A 23,985-nucleotide genomic window follows, 5' to 3' on the forward strand; every position below is an offset into this window, starting at 1 on the left:
AATGGTCATACGAACTTATAAACAGGAAACAAAGAGGTAGACAAGACCACTGTAAGTACACACAAATGGTCATACGAACTTATAAACAGGAAACAAAGAGGTAGACAAGACCAATGTAAGTACACACGAGTGGTCATACGAACTTATAAACAGGAAACAAAGAGGTAGACAAGACCAATGTAAGTACACACAAATGGTCATACGAACTTATAAACAGGAAACAAAGAGGTAGACAAGACCACTCTAAGTACACACGAGTGATAATACCAACTTATAAACAGTAAACAAAAAAAATCTAGGCCTAACATAAGTAAACAATTGATACGAATTTATAAGCGGAACACAAATGCCAGCTGTTGGTACCCCTTGCACGGCAGACAAAACCTCGAGCCAGGGAGCGCGACAGCCACCTCCGGCAAGACTGGAAGCAACTGTCGCAGCCTACACAACAGCTGTTTCCAAGCGTGCAGGGAGTGGGGTAATAAACAGCCAGGCATGCTAAAGGTAAAGGAAAGTTTCGTTTAGCCGGCGCAACATCTGGGGTCATATGCCGGAGAGAGACAGAAGGAGAAGGGGACACAACCCCCGATCAATACCTGGTACCCATGCACTACTGGGTGGACAGGGGCGTAGGGTATCGGAAAAGCCGCACAAATTTTTCCACTCCGCCCGGGAATCGAACCCGGGCTCTCTCGGTTGTGAGCCTAGTGTGCTAACCACTGCACCACGAAGCCCCCCACGCTAAGGTAATGCACAGCGCAGGCATGATAAAAGCCCCGCGCGGAGAATGGAACAGCAGCTCCAATTCCTTAACCCGGTAGCAGCGACAGGCCAAATTTGTGGCTTTACCGTGTAGCAGCGACGGGCCAAATTTGTGGCTTTACCGTGTAGCAGCGACGGGCCAAATTTGTGGCTTTACCGTGTAGCAGCGACTGGCCAAATTTGTGGCTTTACCGTGTAGCAGCGATGGGCCAAATTTGTGGCTTTACCGTGTAGCAGCGACGGGCCAAATTTGTGGCTTTACCGTGTAGCAGCGACGGGCCAAATTTGTGGCTTTACCGTGTAGCAACGACGGGCCAAATTTGTTTTTACCGTGTAGCAGCGACGGGCCAAATTTGTGGCTTTACCGTGTAGCAGCGACGGGCCAAATTTGTGGCTTTACCGTGTAGCAGCGATGGGCCAAATTTTTTACCGTACGGGCCAAATTTGTGGCTTTACCGTGTAGCAGCGATGGTTTACCGTGTAGCAGCGATGGGCCAAATTTGTGGCTTTACCGTGTAGCAGCGACGGGCCAAATTTGTGGCTTTACCGTGTAGCAGCGACGGGCCAAATTTGTGGCTTTACCGTGTAGCAGCGACGGCCAAATTTGTGGCTTTACCGTGTAGCAGCGACGGGCCAAATTTGTGGTTTTACCGTGTAGCAGCGACGGGCCAAATTTGTGGCTTTACCGTGTAGCAGCGAGGGGCCAAATTTGTGGCTTTACCGTCCAAATTTGTGGCTTTACCGTCCAAATTTGTGGCTTTACCGTTTTACCGTGTAGCAGCGACGGGCCAAATTTGTGGCTTTACCGTGTAGCAGCGATGGGCCAAATTGGCTTTACCGTGTAGCAGTTTACCGTGTAGCAGACGGGCCAAATTTGTGGCTTTACCGTGTAGCAGCGACGGGCCAAATTTGTGGTTTACCGTGTAGCAGCGACGGGCCAAATTTGTGGCTTTACCGTGTAGCAGCGACGGGCCAAATTTGTGGTTTTACCGTGTAGCAGCGACGGGCCAAATTTGTGGCTTTACCGTGTAGCAGCGATGGGCCAAATTTGCTTCTTTACCGTGTAGCAGCGATGGGCCAAATTTGTGGCTTTACCGTGTAGCAGCGACTGGCCAAATTTGTGGCTTTACCGTGTAGCAGCGACGGGCCAAATTCGTGGCTTTACCGTGTAGCAGCGACGGGCCAAATTCGTGGCTTTACCGTGAAGCAGCGACGGGCCAAATTTGTGGCTTTACCGTGTAGCAGCGACGGGCCAAATTTGTGGCTTTACCGTGTAGCAGCGAGGGGCCAAATTTGTGGCTTTACCGTGTAGCAGCGAGGGGCCAAATTTGTGGCTTTACCGTGTAGCAGCGACGGGCCAAATTTGTGGCTTTACCATGTAGCAGCGACGGGCCAAATTTGTGCCATGATATAAACCCCCCAAAATAGATGATACATAAACTGATCACAAATGCTTCGATATAGATTATGAAATGGTTTGTGTGAGTGATGATTCTTTTCTCCTTTTTTTCTCGCTTAGAGGGACCATTAAGAAACATGATCCCCGCTGCTACCACCGGGTTAAAAATCGAATCCCCCAGTCCCTCAGACAATGAATTCTGGCATGCTTGCGGTGGACGAGAAGACATTCCACTGACAACAAGGGTGGAAAGTCATATACACACATTTTTTTATCCTTAACTAGGTCATCCTGCATTCCCACAAAGCCTTCTGGAGGGTTGCTATAAGACGCCATTGGGGTGCCGCGGTGCGTGATTCCGGATATGCGCCACGCGTCTCCCGCTTCTCCTGGCGCACCGTGTATATATCATTCATTCTCCGCGAGGAATCATCTTGCTAAAACTAGAGTCCGGGTTGATAGGTGATATATAGGTACTCTGAGGACACGAGGCGATGACTGAAAATCTGCCGGCATGACGGGACGCGAACCTATGTCCTCCGTAGACGCCGCGCCCGTACACCGACCACTCAAACCACCGCCTCCGTAAACTATTATCAAAGGCCGAAAAGGGAATTAATCGGGTCCTCATGAGTTTTTTCTCACGTTCATGGCAAAAAAAAAGGAAAAAAAGACCTGTTGATACCCAGGGGAGGCAAAAGATGAGGACTGGAAGAGCGGGCGGAAGCTTGAAGGTGACTTTGGTGTGGTGAGTTTGCGCGAGTGTCGTGTATTTCCTATTTTTTTATGAGCAGCGGGTGGTGCGTGGCAAACCCGGAGAACCATGACTCTGCACCGCCGCCAACACAGACCTTGCTGGCCACAGAACTTACCGTCTATGCACAGAAGGAAGGAAGAGAGGGAGGGAGGGATCACTATTTATATTGTCGATACTCAAAACAACAAACTATTCTAAATTTAACTGGATAACTTCACGAAATCGTCCTCTGAGTCACTATACCCCAGCAATACTTCACAACAAACAACATACTCTAGATTAAATTTCCGCCGCGGACGATCCCAAGAAAGACCTGAGTCCCTATCCATAGAACTTACCAACATACTAAGAAGGAATAACCAGGAGGGATCACTATTTATATTGTCGATACACAAAACAACAAACTATTCTAAACTTACCTGGATAACTTCACGAAATCGTCCTCTGAGTCTCTATACACCAGCAAGCCTTCACAACAAACAACAAACTCTAGATTACGTTTCCTATATTCACGCACTTGACTTCCTATCCACAAGAAAGACCTCACAATTATTTCACTAACAAAACACTAGATAAACCTTCACGCAGTCCTTCTTTGAGTCCCTATCCATAACACTTAATTAACAACATACTAAGAACTCAATAACCACACCTGGATCACTATTTATACTATCGATACACAAAACAACAAACTAATCTAACTTTAACTGGATAGCTTCACGAAATCGTCCTCTGAGTCACTATACACCAGCAAGCCTTCACAACAAACTACTTAACTCTAAATATATATTCCTATTCACGCAGTTGACTTCCTCCTCCACACACAAGGCGAACTTTTCAAAAAACTTTCCTGGTATGACGTGGGAGTTTCCAGAGTTCATTTCCTGGACATAATAATCCCCCCCACTCGACGTCCCCCGCACTGACCTTTCCTTAAGACTCGCTGCGCTGACTAACGCTACGGGAAGGGATGAGAACGAGGAGGAGGAGGGCGGGGGTGGCCAATGAACATCCCCTTACTAACCTTTCCTTACGAGACTCCCTGGGCAGATTAACGCTATGGGAAGGGATGAGAACGAGGAGAAGGAGGAGGAGGAGAAGGAGGAGGTCGAGGGTGTTGGAAAGTAGGTTTGGGTGACTAACTTGACCCTCTGAACATCCCCTTACTAACCTTTCCTTACGAGACTCCCTGGGCAGATTAACGCTATGGGAAGGGATGAGAACGAGGAGAAGGAGGAGGAGGAGGAAGACGAAGTGAAAGAGGTCGAAGGTGTTGGCAAGCAGGTTTGAGTGACCAACTTGACCCTCTGAACATCCCCTTACTAACCATTCCTTTAGACACACACTGGACTGGTATATAGTAACGTCTGGTATATGGTAACACTGATAGCAAGGGACGCAACACTAGTGGAATAGAGTTAGTGTGTTGTGTTGTGTTGGTCAGTAGGTTACGATGACTAACTTAGCTCATTCAACACCCTCTTACTGACCTTCCTTTTTGCCGGTTAGCGATATAGGAAGGGACGCAACACTAAGGGAACAGAGTTAGTGTGTTATGTTGTGTTGGTCAGGAGGTTACGGTGTCTAACTTAGCTCTTTCAACACCCTCTTACTGACCTCTCCTTTCGGCCGGTTAGCGCTATAGGAAGGAACGCAACACTAGTGGCATAGCGCCTTGGAAACACTATTACTGACCTCTCCTTTGGCCCCGTTAGCGCTATAGGAAGGGACGCAACACTAGTAGAATAGAGTTAGTGTGTTGCGTGGTGTTGGTCAAAAGCTTACGGTGTCTAACTTAGCTCATTCAACACTCTCTTACTGACCTTCCTTTTTGCCGGTTAGCGATATGTTGTAACCCGTAATCCGGGCACACAAGGTAGACGACACACTGTTTGCATTAGTGACACTTGACTTAAAATTCTGGTACTTTAGGAGTATTTAAAGGAGTTCGTAAATGGGGTGATGAAACGGTGTCGCCTTTCTTATATGTATTTTATTCTACCTTAATACTACTTAATATTACAAAGGGTAAAAATATTGTTTAAACCAGCGACTGGCTTACGAGACTCAATGAGTCTTCAGGTTTTCTTTCACCATTGGTTACTGACGTTAGCACTGGTATAATATTGAGTAAAAACTCGCACAATAAAGTATCATAGAAATATAATCCTAAGTAAAACTAAGATAATAGAACACAATAGATATGTTAGATACGCTTTCCTCTATGGTACCACATTACTCCATACTCACAGTAGCAAAGATGAATGTTCTACCCATGTTGTCTAGGGAAGGACAACTGAATGTACAGCAACGAACAGAGTGCTGGTTGATCTGATCCCTAGCCTGAATAAATGCTTCTTATATAGGCATGACATACATACAGACATCACGAGGGTAATACGTCAGGCGTGTGAGTCATACATCAAACTCACACCAAGCTCATACAATAATCTACCTAACCGACATGTGTAATAAGGTCGATTTTAATCCTTAGTGTAGCTGTCACGCGGTGACGCAGCTTTGTTTTCATAACATTTTGTTCCGCGGTTGATCGTGTTTTGGCCCCGGTTGATTGTGTTTTGGCTTAGAGAGATAAGCGGGTGCGTTAATGGGCAATTGCAATTGTGTATAGGTTGGTAAATGAACAGTGCGTGTGGGGACAATCATGTGTTGGAGTCCGTGTTGTGTTTTAGCGGTCGATACCGCTGTTGTCATCGGAAAATATTGCCGGAGAAGATGATGATGACACGAGTGGTGTCGCGGCTCGCGGGGCACCACAGATATAGGAAGGGACGCAACACTAGGGGAATTGAGTCTGTGTGTTGTGTTGTGTTGGTCAGTAGGTTAAGATGACTATTTGGCTCTTGGAACACACTCTCACTGACCTCTCCTTCGGGCCCGTTAGCGCTATAGGAAGGGACGCAACACTCGGGGCATTGAGTCCGGGTGTTACGTGGTGCTGGTCAGGAGGTCTTGATGGGTGGCTGTCTCCGTGGCGCGCGTCAGAATGAACTAACGGAACTACAGACGGGAGCGACGTGGCAACACACACACACACACACACACACACACACACACACACACACACACACGGGGGGGAACAATAGATGAATGTTTTGCAAAGTGGAATACAATAAGTGTTTGCAAGATGTTTTAAAAGTAATATACGATGAAAATAATAACGATAAAAATAAATATAAATAAAAAGGTGAAGAGAGAGAGAGAGAGAGAGAGAGAGAGAGAGAGAGAGAGAGAGAGAGTGTACAATGGATGAATAGAATGCTTTATCCAATGAAAAAAAAAAATCGTGTGTAAAAGTTAAAGAAAAATTATACGACGAAAATAAAATAAAAATGAAATAAAAAATAAAAATAAATCAATGAAACTAATTATGTGAATAGAGAAGAACACACACACACACACACACACACACACACACACACACACACACACACACACACACACACACACACACACTCGAATAAAACAATGACTTTCTAAATAGACAAAAAAAAAAAATAGTGTCCGCAAATAGTTTATGAAATTATTATACGAAGAAAATAACGATGTGATAATAATAATAATAATAATAATAATAATAATAATAATAATAATAATAATAATAATAATAATAATAATAATACGAGTTTGACGTAATCCTAATATGAGTAAAAAAAATGCGAGTAGGAAATAACGAATGAATAAGGTCACACACACACACACACACACACACACACACACACACACACAGTCAAAAGGGCGTCACCACACACACAAAAAAAATTACTCTCTCTCTCTCTCTCTCTCTCTCTCTCTCTCTCTCTCTCTCTCTCTCTCTCTCTCTCTCTCTCTCTCTCTCTCTCTCTCTCTCTCTCTCTCTCTCTCTCTCTCTCTCTCTCTCTCTCTCTCTCTCCTACAAGCTTATCTGGCCCACTCGAGATCATAAGATAACCTTAACAAACTTTATACATATTTTTCACATCTTCCACTCTCTATAAACCCTCATAGTAGCAGCGCCGGGAAAGATGAAACACTACCAAGCATCACCATTGCATATCTCATCACTCTCATTGACGTTACTTCATTTTTAATACATATCAGTAAGGCGGCAAGTTGAGTGGCTCGCTAACACCACTATCGGACCCTTCTCTATCTTCCTCGTTATCCCGCACTTGAGATGGTGGTAAGGGGACCCGATAAGTATAACACGGAAATACCTGCGTCAGAATGGATGCTTAAGTTGATCTCCGTCATTCTGATCCTACACTCGAAATGCTGGCTATTCCTAGGTTAAGCAGAGAGGTAAAACTGAACTGCCTGCCTACCTGTTGATGCTTAAGTTAATCTCCGTCATTCTGATCCTACACTCGAAATGCTGGCTATTCCTAGGTTAAGCAGAGAGGTAAAACTGAACTGCCTGCCTACCTGTTGATGCTTAAGTTAATCTCCGTCATTCTGATCCTACACTCGAAATGCTGGCTATTCCTAGGTTAAGCAGAGAGGTAAAACTGAACTGCCTGCCTACCTGTTGATGCTTAAGTTAATCTCCGTCATCTTGATCCTACACTCGAAGCAGATTAAGGGTTGGCAAAATAAGCCGATAGATTAGACAAAACTACCTGCCTACCTACCGTGAAGATGCATAAGCTATCTCATTCTTAGGCTACACTCCACGCAGATAAAGGGCTGGTTAGCTATGCCGATACTTAAGACGGAATTTAATGGGCTGCCAAGTATAGGCCAGTGGGCTTTTTGCGGACCCCTTGCGTTCATTTGTTCATATGCTTGCCTGCCTGACCACAGATGCTTACGTCAAGAGGTCTGTCGATGGGTAGGGTGAGATCAGAATGATATCCATGAGAGCATCACCACAACGACCTCCACTGTTTAAGGCCACGCTCTTCCTTCCTTCCTTTAACCTCACGCTCGGGACAGGAAAATAAAATAAAAACATAAACCATTGAGACCATCACCACCACCACCACCTCCGCTGTTTAAGGCCACGCTCTCCCTTCCTTCCTTAACCTCACACTCGGGACAGGAAAATAAAATAAAAACATAAACCATTCAGACCATCACCACCACCTCCGCTGTTTAAGGCCACGCTCTCCCTCCCTCCCTTTAACCTAACCTAACCTAACCTAACCTAACCTAACCTAACCTAACTTAACCTCACACTCGGGACTGGAAAAGAAAACAATAACATAAGCCATTGACAGCATCACCACCACCACCACCTCCGCTGTTTAAGACCACGCTCTCCCTTCCTTCCTTCCTCTAACCTAACCTAACCTAACCTCACACTCAGGACAGAAAAAAATAATAACATAAACCATTGAGACCATCACCATAACCACCACAACCACCACCACCACTGTTTAAGACCACGCTCTCCCTTCCTTCCTTCCTTTAACCTAACCTAACCTAACCTAACTTAACCTCACACTCAGGACAGAAAAAAATAATAACATAAACCATTGAGACCATCACCATAACCACCACCACCTCCGCTGTTTAAGACCACGCTCTCCCTTCCTTCCTTCCTTTAACCTAACCTAACTTAACCTCACACTCGGGACTGGAAAAAATAATAACATAAGCCATTGACAGCATCACCACAACCACCACCACCTCCGCTGTTTAAGACCACGCTCTCCCTTCCTTCCTTCCTTTAACCTAACCTAACCTAACCTAACTTAACCTCACACTCAGGACAGAAAAAAATAATAACATAAACCATTGAGACCATCACCATAACCACCACAACCACCACCACCACTGTTTAAGACCACGCTCTCCCTTCCTTCCTTCCTTTAACCTAACCTAACCTAACTTAACCTCACACTCAGGACAGGAAAATAAAATAAAAACATAAACCATTGAGACCATCACCACAACCACCACCACCTCCGCTGTTTAAGACCACGCTCTCCCTTCCTTCCTTCCTCTAACCTAACCTAACCTAACTTAACCTCACACTCAGGACTGGAAAAGAAAACAATAACATAAGCCATTGACAGCATCACCACCACCACCACCTCCGCTGTTTAAGGCCACGCTCTCCCTCCCTCCCTTTAACCTAACCTAACCTAACCTAACTTAACCTCACACTCGGGACAGGAAAAGAAAACAATAACATAAACCATTGAGACCATCACCATAACCACCACAACCACCACCACCACTGTTTAAGACCACGCTCTCCCTTCCTCCCTTTAACCTCACACTCGAGACAGGAAAATAATATAACATAAACCATTGTGAAGAGGCTGTGGGGGGGAGGGAAGGGGAGGGGGAGATAAAGTGATGCTGCGTCGGGGAGATGAAAGAACAACCATCTCATCTCGTTATTCATTACTACACTTGAGAAAGGAGGATAAAAATAGGGATACAGAAAGAAAGGCGTTTGAGGAGAAGGAGGCTGCGAGTTGATGCTTATAATATGATGCTGTTTTGAGGGAGATGAAACCCCTTGAACCTCCTTTAATGAAACCACCACCACCACCACCACGACTCTCACCTCGTTGCTTATTACCGCACTTGAGAAAGGAGGATAAAAATAGGGATACAGAAAGAAAGGCGTTTGAGGAGAAGGAGGCTGCGAGTTGATGCTTATAATATGATGCTGTTTTGAGGGAGAATAAACGTTTACGAGTACCACTATCACCACCACCACCACCACGACTCTCACCTCGTTGCTTATTACCACACTTGAGAAAGGAGGATAAAAATAGGGATACAGAAAGAAAGGCGTTTGAGGAGAAGGAGACTGCGAGTTGATGCTTATAATATGATGCTGTTTTGAGGGAGAATAAAAGTTTACGACCACCACCATCACCATCACTACCACGACTCTCACCTCGTTGCTTATTACCGCACTTGAGAATGGAGGATAAAAATAGGGATACAGAAAGAAAGGCGTTTGAGGAGAAGGAGACTGCGAGTGGATGCTTATAATATGATGCTGTTTTGAGGGAGATGAGACCCCTTGAACCTCCTTTAATGAAACCACCACCACTGCCATCACCATCACCACTACCACCACCACCACTACCATCACCACTACCACCACCACCATCACCACTACCACCACCTCCAGCAATGACGATATCACATTCTTATTTATATTTTTTTTACATCCTAAGTCTCGAGATAAGGAAAGAAAACGTTATGAAAGAGATTGCGCGTGGAGGCTTATATAGTGAGGTTGTGGTGTGGGAGATTGAACGTTTGCGACCACCACCATCACCACCAAGAACGTTTTTTAATTATTGTTGTTGTTTTTTGTTGTTTTTTGCGTCTTAACGTTCGACGAGGCAAGGAAAAAACGTTATGAAGGCAGAAAAACGTGGTAATGGTGTCGGGGAAAGATGGAACGTTTGCGACCACCACCATCACCAAGAACGTTTTTTAATTATTGTCGTTGTTTTTTGTTGTTTTTTTGCGTCTTAATGTTCGACGAGGCAAGGAAAAAACGTTATGAAGACAGAAAAACGTGGTAATGGTGTCGGGGAAAGATGGAACGTTTGCGACCACCACCACCACCACCAAGAACGTTTTTGTTTATTTATTGTTGTTGTTTTTGTTGTTTTTTGCGTCTTAATCTTCGACGAGGCAAGGAAAAAAGGTTATGAAGACAGAAAAACGTAGTGATGGTGTCGGGGAAAGATGAAACGTTTGCGACCACCACCACCATCACCGCCAAGAACGTTTTTGTTTATTTATTGTTGTTGTTTTTGTTGTTTTTTGCGTCTTAATATTCAACGACACAAGGAAAAAAACATTATCAAGAGACAGAAACTTAGTCTCTCTCTCTCTCTCTCTCTCTCTCTCTCTCTCTCTCTCTCTCTCTCTCTCTCTCTCTCACACACACACACACACACACACACACACATCACACACCTGCCAACGCCCTCTCGACATTATGAACGCTGTGAGGCTGTGGACAATGAAAGTATACTCCAACAGCCACAAGCCTCGATACACCACACACACACACACACGCAACTGGAGCCGATGACCCGATGAACCACGCAACAGCTGCCACGCGAGGCCACATAGATAAAAACTTAGTAGGTCGATGTTCTCAAATGCTTTCGGGTCTACAACATATATTTTCAAAGGTCACAGAGGAGATTAGTCTAGATGGGTTCTCATATGGGCTTCGTAAAACTACCATCAGGTTCATAAAACTTAAGATTGGTATTCTCAGGTCTTGACAACACTCACAACAACACATATTTTCAAAGGTCACAGCGGAGATTAGTCTAGTCGGATTCTCATGACTGTTGGCTTTGTAAAACTACCATTAGGCTCATAAAACTTAAGATTAGTACAACACATATTTCCAGTGGCCACAAGCTACCATGCACCAAGGCCGTAAAGCTACCTCTGGAAATACCTCCACAACTCCTACGAAAGCCTTGGAAAATTGTCGTTATGGGAACCTGATATGTTAGGAAGTTTTCAAGTCTCACACAAACTTTTTTCACAAGGCCAAAATGAAGTTCAGTTGGGTTGTAATGAGTGTGTTTTGAGGCTCATGATACAGAAGAAAGGTCAAACTACCACCATGGCCGTAAAACTACCTCTGAAAATGCCTCCAAACTCCTACGAAAGCCTCGGAAAATTGTCGTTATGGGAACCCGATATGTTAGGAAGTTTTCAGGTCTCACACAAACTTTTTTCACAAGACCAAAATGAAGTTCAGTCGGGTTGTAATGAGTGTGTTTCGAGGCTCATGATACAGAAGAAAGGTCAGACTACCACCATGGCCGTAAATCTACCTCTGAAAATGCCTCCAAACTCCTACGAAAGCCTCGGAAAATTGTCGTTATGGGAACCCGGTATGTTTAGGAAGTTTTCAGGTCCCACACAAACTTTTTTCACAAGGCCAAAAAGAAGTTCAGTTGGGTTCCAATGAGTGTGTTTTGAGGCTCATGATACAGAAAAAAGGTCAAACTACCACCATGGCCGTAAATCTACCTCTGAAAATGCCTCCAAACTCCTACGAAAGCCTCGGAAAATTGTCGTTATGGGAACCCGGTATGTTATGGACCTAACTAGACTTTACCTCCAGGCACTCGTGTTTACTATAGGAGGAAATGTTTGGCACTGTGACACGAGTAAAGATATGTACTGCATGAATATAACTAGGAAATATTAATATCCTGCATTCCTGTCACGCTGGGTAATGCTCTCTCTCTCTCTCTCTCTCTCTCTCTCTCTCTCTCTCTCTCTCTCTCTCTCTCTCTCTCTCTCTCCTGTTTATCCTGATAGGAAATAAAAGGCCAATGCAAACACGTCACCCACATAATAATAATAATAATAATAATAATAATAATAATAATAATAACAATAATAATAATAATAATAATAATAATAAGAGGAAAGAGAAGAAACAGAAAAAGAAAATGAAGAACAAACAGGAAAAACAACAACACGCCAAAGGTAACACACACAACACAACAGGTAAAACAAAAACAGAAAAACAAAACAAAACAAAAAACACAATCTGGTCTCAATAATTCTTCCCGTCCCGCGCCTTGCAACTTTCACTGCGGTATGAACCCGGGCGCTCAGTCACGTCACCACAAAGTTCCGCCAAGGTTACGCACTCTGCATGGTTACCTGTGTTGGCGCGTAGGTGTTCCGCTCCTCCTCCTCCTCCTCCTCCTCAAGACCTGTTATTGATGATGGTGGCGGTCATACAAGGCTAAGCGGTCACTCCTCAAGCAAACCTACAGGTCGCCGAAAGAAGAGTTTGGAGAACGTGACCTACAGCTGGCGAGGGTGCCGGTGTGACGGGCGCGTTAGTACCTGGCACCAGCAACGTTGACACCTACAGCCGTAACAGGTCTACGTGACAGTATGGGCCATATTTTTAAACATTTCTGCCCCCAAGAACACGTAATTTACTAGTCTTTCGTGGGAGTTTAGGGGATTTCCATGGGTACTTTTATGACCCTGTTGGTAGTCTGAGCCTTCTTCTGTACCGCGAACCTAAAAGAACACTCATTAGAACACGTAATTTACTAGTCTTTCGTGGGAGTTTAGGGCATTTCCAGGGGTACTTTTATGACCCTGTTGGTAGTCTGAGCCTTCTTCTGTACCGCGAACCTAAAAGGACACTCATTAGAGCTCAATTAACTTCATTTTTGGACTTTGGAAATAGTTGGTATGAAGGGTGGGAGCATCTGACAATACCAGCCTATATGTTACATGTGTTGGGGCAAGGCCTTGGGTATAAGTTATAACCCTAGACACACGACGTAACGCACTGCCTATCTAGGGAGGCCCCTGTTCTTGTTGAATATTTGTCCATATTCTTATGGACACGGAAGTTATAAGCCTCGGCAACAACACTGAACACACAACGCCAATCTAGGGCAGCCACGATGCTGTGACGATGCTGAGGAAACAACAGCTGTAACGGTGATGTGTCGCTGCATCAGGCACGGGATGTGTCACAACAAGACCTTTGTAATAACACTACACAACGTAACGCATTGCTAACCAAGAGGCGCGGATGCTGTGACGGGGAAACGCTGAGATAAATATATGCTTCGGTAACTACTACAGCTGTAACGGTCATGTGTTTATGTACCAGGCACGAGATATGCCACAACAAGACCTTGATAACAACACCAAACACACGACGTAACGCACTGGGAATCTATTGGGAAAGCCGCTTATATACGGTGACAGGAATAACCAATGGGGATAACTACATTTGTAACGATGAGTGTTTCTGTATATGGCGCGAGATATGTCACAACAAGACCTTGATAACACCACCAAACACACGACGTAACGCACTGGGAATCTGTAGGGGAAGCCGCTTATATACGGTGACACGAATAGGCAATGGGGATAACTACATTTGTAACGATGAGTGTTTCTGTATATGGGGCGAGATATGTCACAACGAGACCTTGATAACAACACCAAACACACGACGTAACGCACTGGGAATCTATAGGGGAAGCCGCTTATATACAGTGGCAGGAATAAGCAATGGGGATAACTACATTTGTAACGATGAGTGTTTCTGTATATGGCGCGAGATATGTCACAACAAGACCTTGATAACAACACCAAACACACGACGTAACGCACTGGGAATCTATAGGGGAAGCCGCTTATATACGGTGACACGAATAAGCAATGGGGATAACTACATTTGTAACGATGAGTGTTTCTGTATATGGCGCGAGATATGTCACAACGAGACCTTGATAACAACACCAAACACACGACGTAACGCACTGAGAATCTATAGGGGAAGCCGCTTATATACGGTGACACGAATAAGCAATGGGGATAACTACATTTGAAACGATGAGTGTTTCTGTATATGGCGCGAGATATGTCACAACAAGACCTGGTAACAACGCCAAACACACGACGTAACGCACTGGGAATCAAGAAAAGCCTCGGATGCTGTTACGGAGATACACACTGAGGCTATGGTCCGTATATCGAGCTCCCATTCCGGCTATTTCCCAAGGCCGCAGAGAACATTAACCAGGATTTCTTTAGTGATTTCCCCGCTCAAGGTGTCAGAAGCCTTGTAAAACTATCACATCCATCACAAAACAGTCCACGGAAAGCCCAGCAAGGACTTCAATACACGAGAGCCTTTTCAAACAGGCGAACAGAGCCCCCAGACGTTTAAGAATGCATGTTCCTTAAGTGACACTCCAAACGGTACCTTCTGTTGGGGTAGGGCGTGAACCAGGCTGGAAGGGCGGGGGAGCGTGTGCGTACGTGCTGAGGGCGTGAGGCAGACTGGTGATGGTGAGTGGTGGTGGGTGAGTGGCTGTAGCCTGTAGGAGGAGAGGAGAGGGAGGAAGGGGAGAGAGGGAGGCTGGTAGAGGCTTGGGGCGCTCAGCTGACTCGAGATGATGCTGGGAATGGGGACGTTGTTGTTGTTGGTAGTAGTAGTAGTAGTAGTAGAAGTAGTAGTAGTAGCCTCTTCCTCCTCCTCCTCTTTCTCAATTCTTCTTCCTCCTCCTCTTCCTCCTCTTATTCATCCTAATATACTTCTTCCTCCTCCTCCTTCTTCTTCTTCTTATCCTCCTCCTCCTCCTCTTATCTAATATACTTTTTTTTATTATCATCATCACAACACTTCCTCTTCCTCCTCTTCTTATCCTCTCAACACTTCCTCCTCCTTCTTAACATCATTTCCCTTCTTCCTCTTCCTCCTCCTCTCTTTCCTACTTCTTATCATCACTATCCTTCCTCCTCCTCCTCCTCTTCTTCTTTCTCTGCTTCTTCTTCTTCTTCATTTTCCTCCCCATCCTCCTCCTCTTCTTCTTTCTCTGCTTCTTCTTCTTCTTCATTTTCCTCCCCATCCTCCTCCTCCTCCTCTTCTTCTTTCTCTGCTTCTTCTTCTTCTACATTTTCCTCCCCATCCTCCTCCTCCTCTTCTTCTTTCTCTGCTTCTTCTTCTTCTTCATTTTCCTCCCCATCCTCCTCCTCCTCTTCTTTCTCTGCTTCTTCTTCTTCTTCTTTTTCCTCCCCATCCTCCTCCTCCTCCCCTTCTTTCTCTGCTTCTTCTTCTTCTTCATTTTCCTCCTCCTCCTCCTCCTCTTCTTCTTTCTCTGCTTCTTCTTCTTCTTCATTTTCCTCCTCCTCCTCTTCTTCTTTCTCTGCTTCTTCTTCTTCTTCATTTTCCTCCCCATCCTCCTCCTCCTCCTCCTCTTCTTCTTTCTCTGCTTCTTCTTCTTCTTCATTTTCCTCCTCCTCCTCCTCTTCTTTCTCTGCTTCTTCTTCTTCTTCATTTTCCTCCTCCTCCTCCTCTTCTTCTTTCTCTGCTTCTTCTTCTTTTTCCTCCTCCTCCTCTTCTTCTTCTTCTTCTTCATTTTCCTCCTCCCCCTCCTCCTCCTCCTCTTCTTTCTCTGCTTCTTCTTCACTTTCCTCCTCCTCCTCCTCTCCATCATATGCTTCCTACATCTTATCGTCATTACCACTCCTCCTCCTCCTCTTCCTCCTCCTCTTAACATCATTTCCCTTCTTCTTCCTCCTCCTCCTCCTCCTCTCCTTCCAACTTCTTATTATAACTATCCTTCCTCCTCCTCCTTCTTCTTCTTCAACCTCCTCCTCCTCCTCCTCCTCCTCCTCTTCATCATCGTCGTCATCATCGTTATATCTTCCCTAATTTGCCATTATTCCACCCCAGTCCCCAAATTAGCATCGGATGTCACTCACTATATATACACGACCTTCTCTCTCTCTCTCTCTCTCTCTCTCTCTCTCTCTCTCTCACACACACACACACACACACACACACATACAGTATTGGTACCAGTAAAATAATAATAATAATAATAATAATAATAATAATAAGGGGAAGAAGAAAAAGTAGTAGTAGTAGTAGTAGTAGTAGTAGTAGTAGTAGTAGTAGTAGTAAACCCCTTAGGAGAGAGAGGCAGGATCACTAAGTCAGGCCAATATCCATCAGTGCCACAAAAAGAGAGAGAGAGAGAGAGAGAGAGAGAGAGAGAGAGACACACAGAGGAGCTCAGAGCACTCTACCAGGGGCTAAGGAAAGACCATCACCAGGTAGGGGGTCAGGGCAGGGAGGGGCAGGCCAGCACACACCATAACTCACAGGATTGCCACCTCACTCCCTTCCACACACAGCCGTTACTTTAGAGTGTTATCATTAGGCATTCTATTATGTATCTCTTCCTTTGTATTTAATTTTTTATTTTTTTTATTAACTTATCTAATGATTCTTATACTTTATTTTATTTACTTTCATTTATTTACTTACCAACCTTTTTTCATATTTATTTATTATATTTATTTTTTGTTTACTTATTTACTTATCAAATTACTTCTTATATTTCATTTTTATATACTTTGTTATTTATTCATTTATTTATTGTTCATGCTTGCTTTGGTGTTTGAAAAATATATAATTGTTTCTTATTATTATTCAGCTCCAGTGTATTAATTATTTATGGTCCAGAATAAGAAACTACAGTTATTATGGTCTTCAATGCCTCACAATTTCAGGTCGGCACAGTAAGACGCTTCTACCTCTCACATCAATTATTTCCAGAGGCCAAAAAGAAGATCAACTTGGTCCCAATAAGTGTTCTTTTGGGTTCACGGTACAGAAGAAGGGTCAAACTACCACCAGGGACATAAAACTACCCCTGGAAATGCCCCAAACTCCTATGAAAGCCTTGTCAAATAGGTGTTCTTGGGCTACGAAATGTCCTGTAATACGACTTGTAGTGGTTGGTATTACAAGCCACTTTTGCTTTTCACAACAGGAATTTCTAAAAGTCAAAGAGGGGATCAATCGGGCTCTAAAGAGTGTTTGTTTTAGGTTCATGGTACAGAAGAAGGGTCAAACTACCACCAGGGACATAAAACTACCCCTGGAAATGCCCCAAACTCCTACGAAAGCCTTGTCAAATATGTGAACTTGGGCGCCAAAATCTTTAGCAATAGGACCCTCAGTCTCTCAAACTTTAGCCAAAATTACCAGACTACACAAGGATGAAAGGAGACTACAAGAGGCCAGTCACCTCCACCTGCTAGCTCCTGTGATCCAGCCGTGCACCCTCATCCCTCACCACCTTGCTTGGGAGGACTGTCGGGAGTATGGGCGTTGGATGAGTGAAACAACGCACCCCCAGGCGTATGCCCCCAATTGTTAGTTAGTTAGATACAAATAACTGATTGCAGAAAAACAGAAATAAAAGCTATATTGTGTATGATTATAAATATGGAAGGAGATCAGGCATGAACTACATAAGCTAACTAGGCAGACCATATTGAGGAAAGTGTTTTATATAGTACTCCCATGCGCTTGCCTTGGTAAAGTGTATGTATATATATACTTTACCAAATAAAAATCAATAAGTCAATCAATACACCCAGAGTGAGCCCTCAATACCCCTAATGCCACCCTAGTATATCTAATGGTCTCTGCAATCACCCTCAGACTGAGATGAAGGTGTATAAACTTCAAGGTGTTAGGTCACTGTGAAAGACTGACTGACTTCATGATGGCAAAATTAAATTACTGATGCCAGAACTTATGCACGACTGACTGACTGACTTTGGGATGTTAGATTACAGATACAAGGACCTGTGAATGACTGACTGACTGACTGACTTCATGATGTAAAATTACAGATGTCAGAACCTATGAAGAATTAAACAACTAATTTCAGGATATTAAGATTACAGATATCAAAACCTATGACCACCTGAGCCAAGAAGAGAAGAGACTGCGTGACTGACTTCAGGATGCTTAGAATACAGATATCAAAACCTATGACCACCTGAGCCAAGAAGAGAAGAGACTGCGTGACTGACTTCAGGATGCTTAGAATACAGATATCAAAACCTATGACCACCTGAGCCAAGAAGAGAAGAGACTGCGTGACCGACTTCAGGATGCTTAACAGATATCAAACCCCATGAACTCAATGCCAAGATTAACTAACTGATGAGACAAAAGAGTATATGACTAGGGAGGATTATAGAGCAAGATTGGCACTGATAACACAAAGATAAGGTGTGTGAAACTAAGAAATATTACAGTACAAGGGTGGGAGATAGGGAGGAGGCTCAGGTATGCAAAGATTAGCTGATGGTAGTACGGATATATACTGGTGGTCTGAAAATGGGGAATATAAGAGTACAAGGAAAATAAGGACATAAAATTAAAAAAAGAAAAGAGGAAGAAGAGGAGGAGGAAGAAGAAGACGCAGAACAAGAACAAAAAGAAGAAGAAGATGAAAGATAGGGACTCAAATCTCAACAAATTCACCAATAATACAAAAAATAAAAATACCATAGAAGGGTGTGGGAGTTACGAGCACCACTGTGAGGAGAGAGAGAGAGAGGCTGACCATGGCTATATAGAGCGAGGATATTTGCAAGGATTAGCTGATAAGAAGATAATAAAATAGGGAAGTGAAGTGGGAGTATCCTGGTGGGAGGCTGGGAGAGGGAGGACCAGAGGCAGCCACATACACATTTAATAAGGCTTTCATAGAGGTCGTGTTAGTAGTATTGTTTAATTCACCTCGTTGGGTTCAGCGGCTCTGGTTTTTTAATTAAGAACGCCTCTTAAGATATAATCGGAATATGTTAAGACAGACCACAGGTTACAACGCCTATAACCTCATTGGCCCTGAGATACAGATATTTACTGATAAAGGTAAGAAAGTAATTGACGCATCATTAGAATAAATAAGGTCTGGCTGACTAAACAAAAATCAAGCAATGAAATTCTAGTTTAAGAAAAAATAAAGCAATCATATTTGAATTTTTATTACATATCAATATATAGAATTAAGGTTAAGTATATACAACTATTACACTGTATTTAAGCCTAATGGTTCAGGAGCAGATAGTCTATATTGCACAGGTGTTCAAGACAGCTGGCCTGCGCTGAGCCAAGACTGCAAACTCCACCCAAAACATTGATGTCAGATTAACTCCTTGACTGTGGATTTCCTACAAGAAGACATCACCAAGCTACAGGAATGGAACAAAAAGTGGCTGCTACAATTCAATGAAGAAAAATGTAAAGTCCTGCACCTCCAGCATACCAATACCACAAGGGAAACACTCCACTATCCACCACAGAGGCAGAGAAAGACCTGGGAGTGTGTGTTACCAAGCTACCAGTGAAGGGATATCCAGCACACCAATACCACATGAGAAACACTCCACTATCCACCACAGAGGCAGAGAAAGATCTGGGAGTGTGTGTTACCAAGCTACCAGAGAAGGGATATCCAGCACACCAATAACACATGAGAAACACTCCACTATCCACCACAGAGGCAGAGAAAGACCTGGGAGTGTGTGTTACCAAGCTACCAGTGAAGGGATATCCAGCACACCAATACCACATGAGAAACACTCCACTATCCACCACAGAGACAGAGAAAGACCTGGGAGTGTGTGTTACCAAGCTACCAGTGAAGGGATATCCAGCACACCAATACCACATGGGAAACACTCCACTATCCACCACAGAGGCAAAGAAAGACCTGGGAGTGTGTGTTACCAGGCTACCAGTGAAGGCCAAATCAGTGCCAATCACAGAGGACGGATTAATACACCTTGTTGGGTTCAGCGGCTCTGGTTTTTTAATCAAGCAATGCCTCAAATTGTAACCAGTAAATGTTAAGACAGACCACAGGTTACAATGCCTGTAACCTCAACGGCCCTGAGATACAGATAATTACTGATAAAGGGAAGAAAGTAATAGACGCATCATTAGAATAAGTAAGGACTGGCTGACTTAACCCGGTAGCTGCGAGGATCACGTTTCTTATAGGTCCCTCTAAGCAAGAAAAATGAGAAAAAAATCATCACTCACGCAAACCATTTCATAATATATATCAACGCATTTGTGATCAGTTTATGCATCGTCTCTTTTTGGGGTTTACATCATGGCAAAAATTTGGCCCGTCACTGCTACACGGTAAAGCCACAAATTTGGCCCGTCGCTGCTACACGGTAAAGCCACAAATTTGGCCCGTCACTGCTACACGGTAAAGCCACAAATTTGGCCCGTCGCTGCTACACGGTAAAGCCACAAATTTGGCCCGTCACTGCTACACGGTAAAGCCACAAATTTGGCCTGCTGCTACACGGTAAAGCCACAAATTTGGCGTCACTGCTACACGGTAAAGCCACAAATTTGGGTCACTGCTACATCGGTAAAGCCACAAATTTGGCCGTCACTGCTACACGGTAAAGCCACAAATTTGGCCCGTCATGCTACACGGTAAAGCCACAAATTTGGGTCACTGCTACACGGTAAAGCCACAAATTTGGCCGTCACTGCTACACGGTAAAGCCACAAATTTGGCTCACACTGCTACACGGTAAAGCCACAAATTTGGCCGTCACTGCTACACGGTAAAGCCACAAATTTGGCGCTTACACGGTAAAGCCACAAATTTGGTCCATCACTGCTACACGGTAAAGCCACAAATTTGGCCCGTCACTGCTACACGGTAAAGCCACAAATTTGGTCCGTCACTGCTACACGGTAAAGCCACAAATTTGGCCCGTCGCTGCTACCGGGTTAACAGAATCAAACAATGAAATTCTAGTTTAAGAAGAAAATAAAGTGATCTACGTGTTAGATTGTGGACTGCGGTACAATAGACTCATTCAGAAAACAAATACACACTCACTCGTCACCCTACCACACCAACACTAACTATTATACTCTCCTTCCCCTGCACACTCGGCTCACCCTTCACCCTGAAAGCCAACCCAAATGCACACTCACTCATCACCCTAACACACTAACAATTACACTTGATTCACCTCACTCCCCTGCACACTCGGCTCACCCCGTCACCCTAACAACCAACCCAAATACACACTCACCTGTCACCCTAACACACCAACACTAATAATTACACTTGACTCCCTTCCCTCCCCTTCACACTCGGCTCACCCCATCACCCTAACAGCCTACACAAATACACACTCACCTGTCACCCTAACACACCAAAACTAATAATTACACTCGATTCACCTCACTCCCCTGCACACTCGGCTCACCCCGTCACCCTAACAGCCAACCCAAATACACACTCAAGTTGTCACCCTAACACTAACAATAACACTTGATTCACCCTCTCTCCCCTGCACACTCGGCTCACCCCGTCACCCTAACAGCCAACCCAAATACACACTCACTCGTCACCCTAACACACTAACAATTACACTTGATTCACCCTCCCTCCCCTGCACACTACGCACCCCGTCACCCTAACAGCCAACATAAATACATATACGCGTTATGAACCTGTACAGCTGACCTACGCATTAATGATTATGAGCAACACACACTTACACACACACCATTAGCCCCCGACACATGTAGTAGTAATTAACGAGCAGGTAAACACACACACACACACCTGCATCTGCGCCACACCTGCTGCTGATTAGGGCCTCAATCGCACACCTGTCACCTTCCATCAATAACCCCCAGCAGGCAGCCAGCGACACCCTACACCTGTTAATCTCATCACCTCATGTCTTTGACCTCCACACTCGGCACAGGAATTAATAAGCATTCTAAACAGGTGACACTTGACATCCCGTACAGCTGTCATTCTCCTCCCCTGCCAAGGACTCCATATTTAACCCTCTCCTGGCTTACCTGGGGCTCATCGTGCTCCTCCTGGGTGTCGAACTGGGGGCAGGGGCACTCACAGACCAGCAGGGCCAGTGTTACCCTCGGCAGGCAGGTCAGGACAGGTCAGGTCAGGGTTGTGTCACGGGCTGCACCGCTCCAGCTGCCCGTCGCCTCTTCCAGGTGTGTCACGTCAATGGTGCCGAGCCAGGTAAATAAAGGATCAGCCTGCACACCGGGACACTCGAGACACCTAATTACTCTTTCGATCCTTAATTGTACGCGAAACAGTCCTCGGCTACGTGTGTGCCTGGTTGCCACGACCCAGGGGAGCAATGAATGGGCGGCACAGTGAACTAATAAGCCCTTCCTGCAGTAGTCATTCATCCAGGCGGTGACGTCACGCGCATGTTGCGTCACCGTGCTGCTGCCGTCACGCCCCCTGGAACGCGGGACGCTCAACCAGGGAGGTGAAGATGTCTGCCAATCTTCAAGAAAGCGCTGAAGACTCACTTATTCACTAAATCCTACGACTTAACAAATATGAGGCTTGAGGACAACTTTAGGTGCTAATATTACTGTTATGATGTTAGCGGCCCTGTGGAGCGCTGCCACGGCGGCGGACCGGGGCCTGAACCCTCATCAACGGTAACGGTAACGGTAACACTGTACGTGGCGGCGGTTCTCGCAAGGATTAGGTGTGTGTAGTGCGGCGCTGATGAACGAGCCTCCCATAACCCGCTAATTAGTAGGCAGTGGGGTACCTCGATCTTTGGCCGACTCGGTGGCTCTCTCGTCACGCTGGTCGCGGGTTCAATCCCAAGCCGGCGAATACCCTATATATCCTACATTCCTACTTGGTCTTGATTAATTCCTCGTGTGTTTCGATACACGCAGAGGTCGTGTTGGAAAATGCAGGAAATAGAAAAATAAAGTCTCGGGGCATGACATATATACTATGGTACTATAATCCATGGGTGCTCGTCTCCGTCCTGTTGGCCCTTCCTGATGGGAGATATATCCGATCATAAATTATATTACCCCGACACAGGGCCAGAGCAACACCCGGGTTACCACACTTTCTCCCATGTCCCGAGTATTCCCAGTTCTCTCATCCGCATTTTCACTCTGACTTATTAAACTAACTCGTATAATGGTTGGAGATTCCCGCCGCCCACACACACACACACACACACACATTTATAATTGTATTTATTTATTTATTTTGGTATTTCGTTGGGGATATACCCCAATGGAGGAAGCCCGAGCATGCCGCGCAACCCCCCAGACGGCTGGTAGAGAGATACCCAATTCTTTCAAGGAGGCCCAACAACGGGGCTGAGGGTGTCGGAAAGAGCCCACTTTTCCACCCCCATGGTAACTGATAGGTCCCGAACCCAATATAATTGTATTGAACTTGTTCGGATCGGCCTCGTGATTAGGACATAATAAATTACACACACAGATAGATAGTTTATTGACCACAAAGTGAATGAACATTAAAAATATAGGAAAACATTGCAGTCCAAAATATAAATAATTACACAATAAAATTTAAAAACAAAAGAACTATGAATACTAAAACTCAGATGTGAATCGAGCATACACGACATTGGAACGTTAAAACACAAGTACTAGAGACATTTAAGAAAAGCATAAAACAGTCATTCGACAGAAGAATACTAAAACATGCGAAAACTAGGAAAAATTATACAAAAAAAAAAAAAAAACGAAAAAATACACCACGAAACTGAGCTACGTAAAACTCTTAACATAAAAGTGTATGTTCAACAGCTATTTTACCTATATATTCCAAGTAGATTAAATATTATTTTACACTGCACCCGACTACTGTATTTTTCTGAATAAACTTCTTCCAAGTTATTGAATTGGTAGCAGTCCCTGACACCCTGGGAG

At 44.5% G+C, this 23,985-nt stretch overlaps 2 protein-coding genes across 8 annotated transcripts in view; both read right to left on the bottom strand.

The window, feature by feature from the left end:
* LOC126988149 (peptidyl-glycine alpha-amidating monooxygenase B-like) overlaps window positions 1–22,476 on the bottom strand; it is an 81,669-nt gene extending 59,193 nt beyond the window's left edge. Inside the window, exon 1 of one of the 4 annotated variants that reach the window (XM_050845994.1) lies at window positions 22,096–22,476. Coding sequence is in view for 1 of the 4 variants with exons in the window: in XM_050845991.1 (XP_050701948.1) it covers window positions 21,851–21,856 (6 nt within the window). In the remaining 3 variants the exon portion in view is untranslated. Of the gene's footprint in view, window positions 1–5,803; window positions 5,913–14,631; window positions 14,764–21,850; window positions 21,872–22,095 lie in introns of those variants that run through there. The other 3 variants (XM_050845991.1, XM_050845995.1, XM_050845996.1) reach the window with 3 other exon arrangements.
* LOC126988151 (uncharacterized) lies at window positions 6,841–12,220 on the bottom strand. 4 transcript variants are annotated; one of them, XM_050846020.1, is made up of 3 exons: window positions 8,695–12,220; window positions 8,004–8,423; window positions 6,841–7,903 (listed from the first exon to the last, which is right to left on the bottom strand). In XM_050846020.1, the coding sequence occupies exon 1, from the start codon at window positions 9,994–9,996 to the stop codon at window positions 9,073–9,075; it is 924 nt and encodes a 307-aa protein (XP_050701977.1). In that variant the 5' UTR covers window positions 9,997–12,220; the 3' UTR covers window positions 6,841–7,903; window positions 8,004–8,423; window positions 8,695–9,072. The 4 variants fall into 4 exon arrangements, with proteins under 4 accessions (XP_050701977.1, XP_050701978.1, XP_050701979.1 ...); XM_050846021.1 differs by lacking the exon at window positions 6,841–7,903 and having other exon boundaries at window positions 7,945–8,423; window positions 8,695–11,506; window positions 11,705–12,220; XM_050846022.1 differs by lacking the exon at window positions 6,841–7,903 and having other exon boundaries at window positions 7,945–8,423; window positions 8,695–8,825; window positions 9,101–12,220.
* Window positions 22,477–23,985: the final 1,509 nt, after the last annotated feature.

The sequence above is a fragment of the Eriocheir sinensis genome, chromosome 68, assembly GCF_024679095.1.
Source record: "Eriocheir sinensis breed Jianghai 21 chromosome 68, ASM2467909v1, whole genome shotgun sequence".
Lineage (NCBI taxonomy): Eukaryota > Metazoa > Arthropoda > Malacostraca > Decapoda > Varunidae > Eriocheir > Eriocheir sinensis.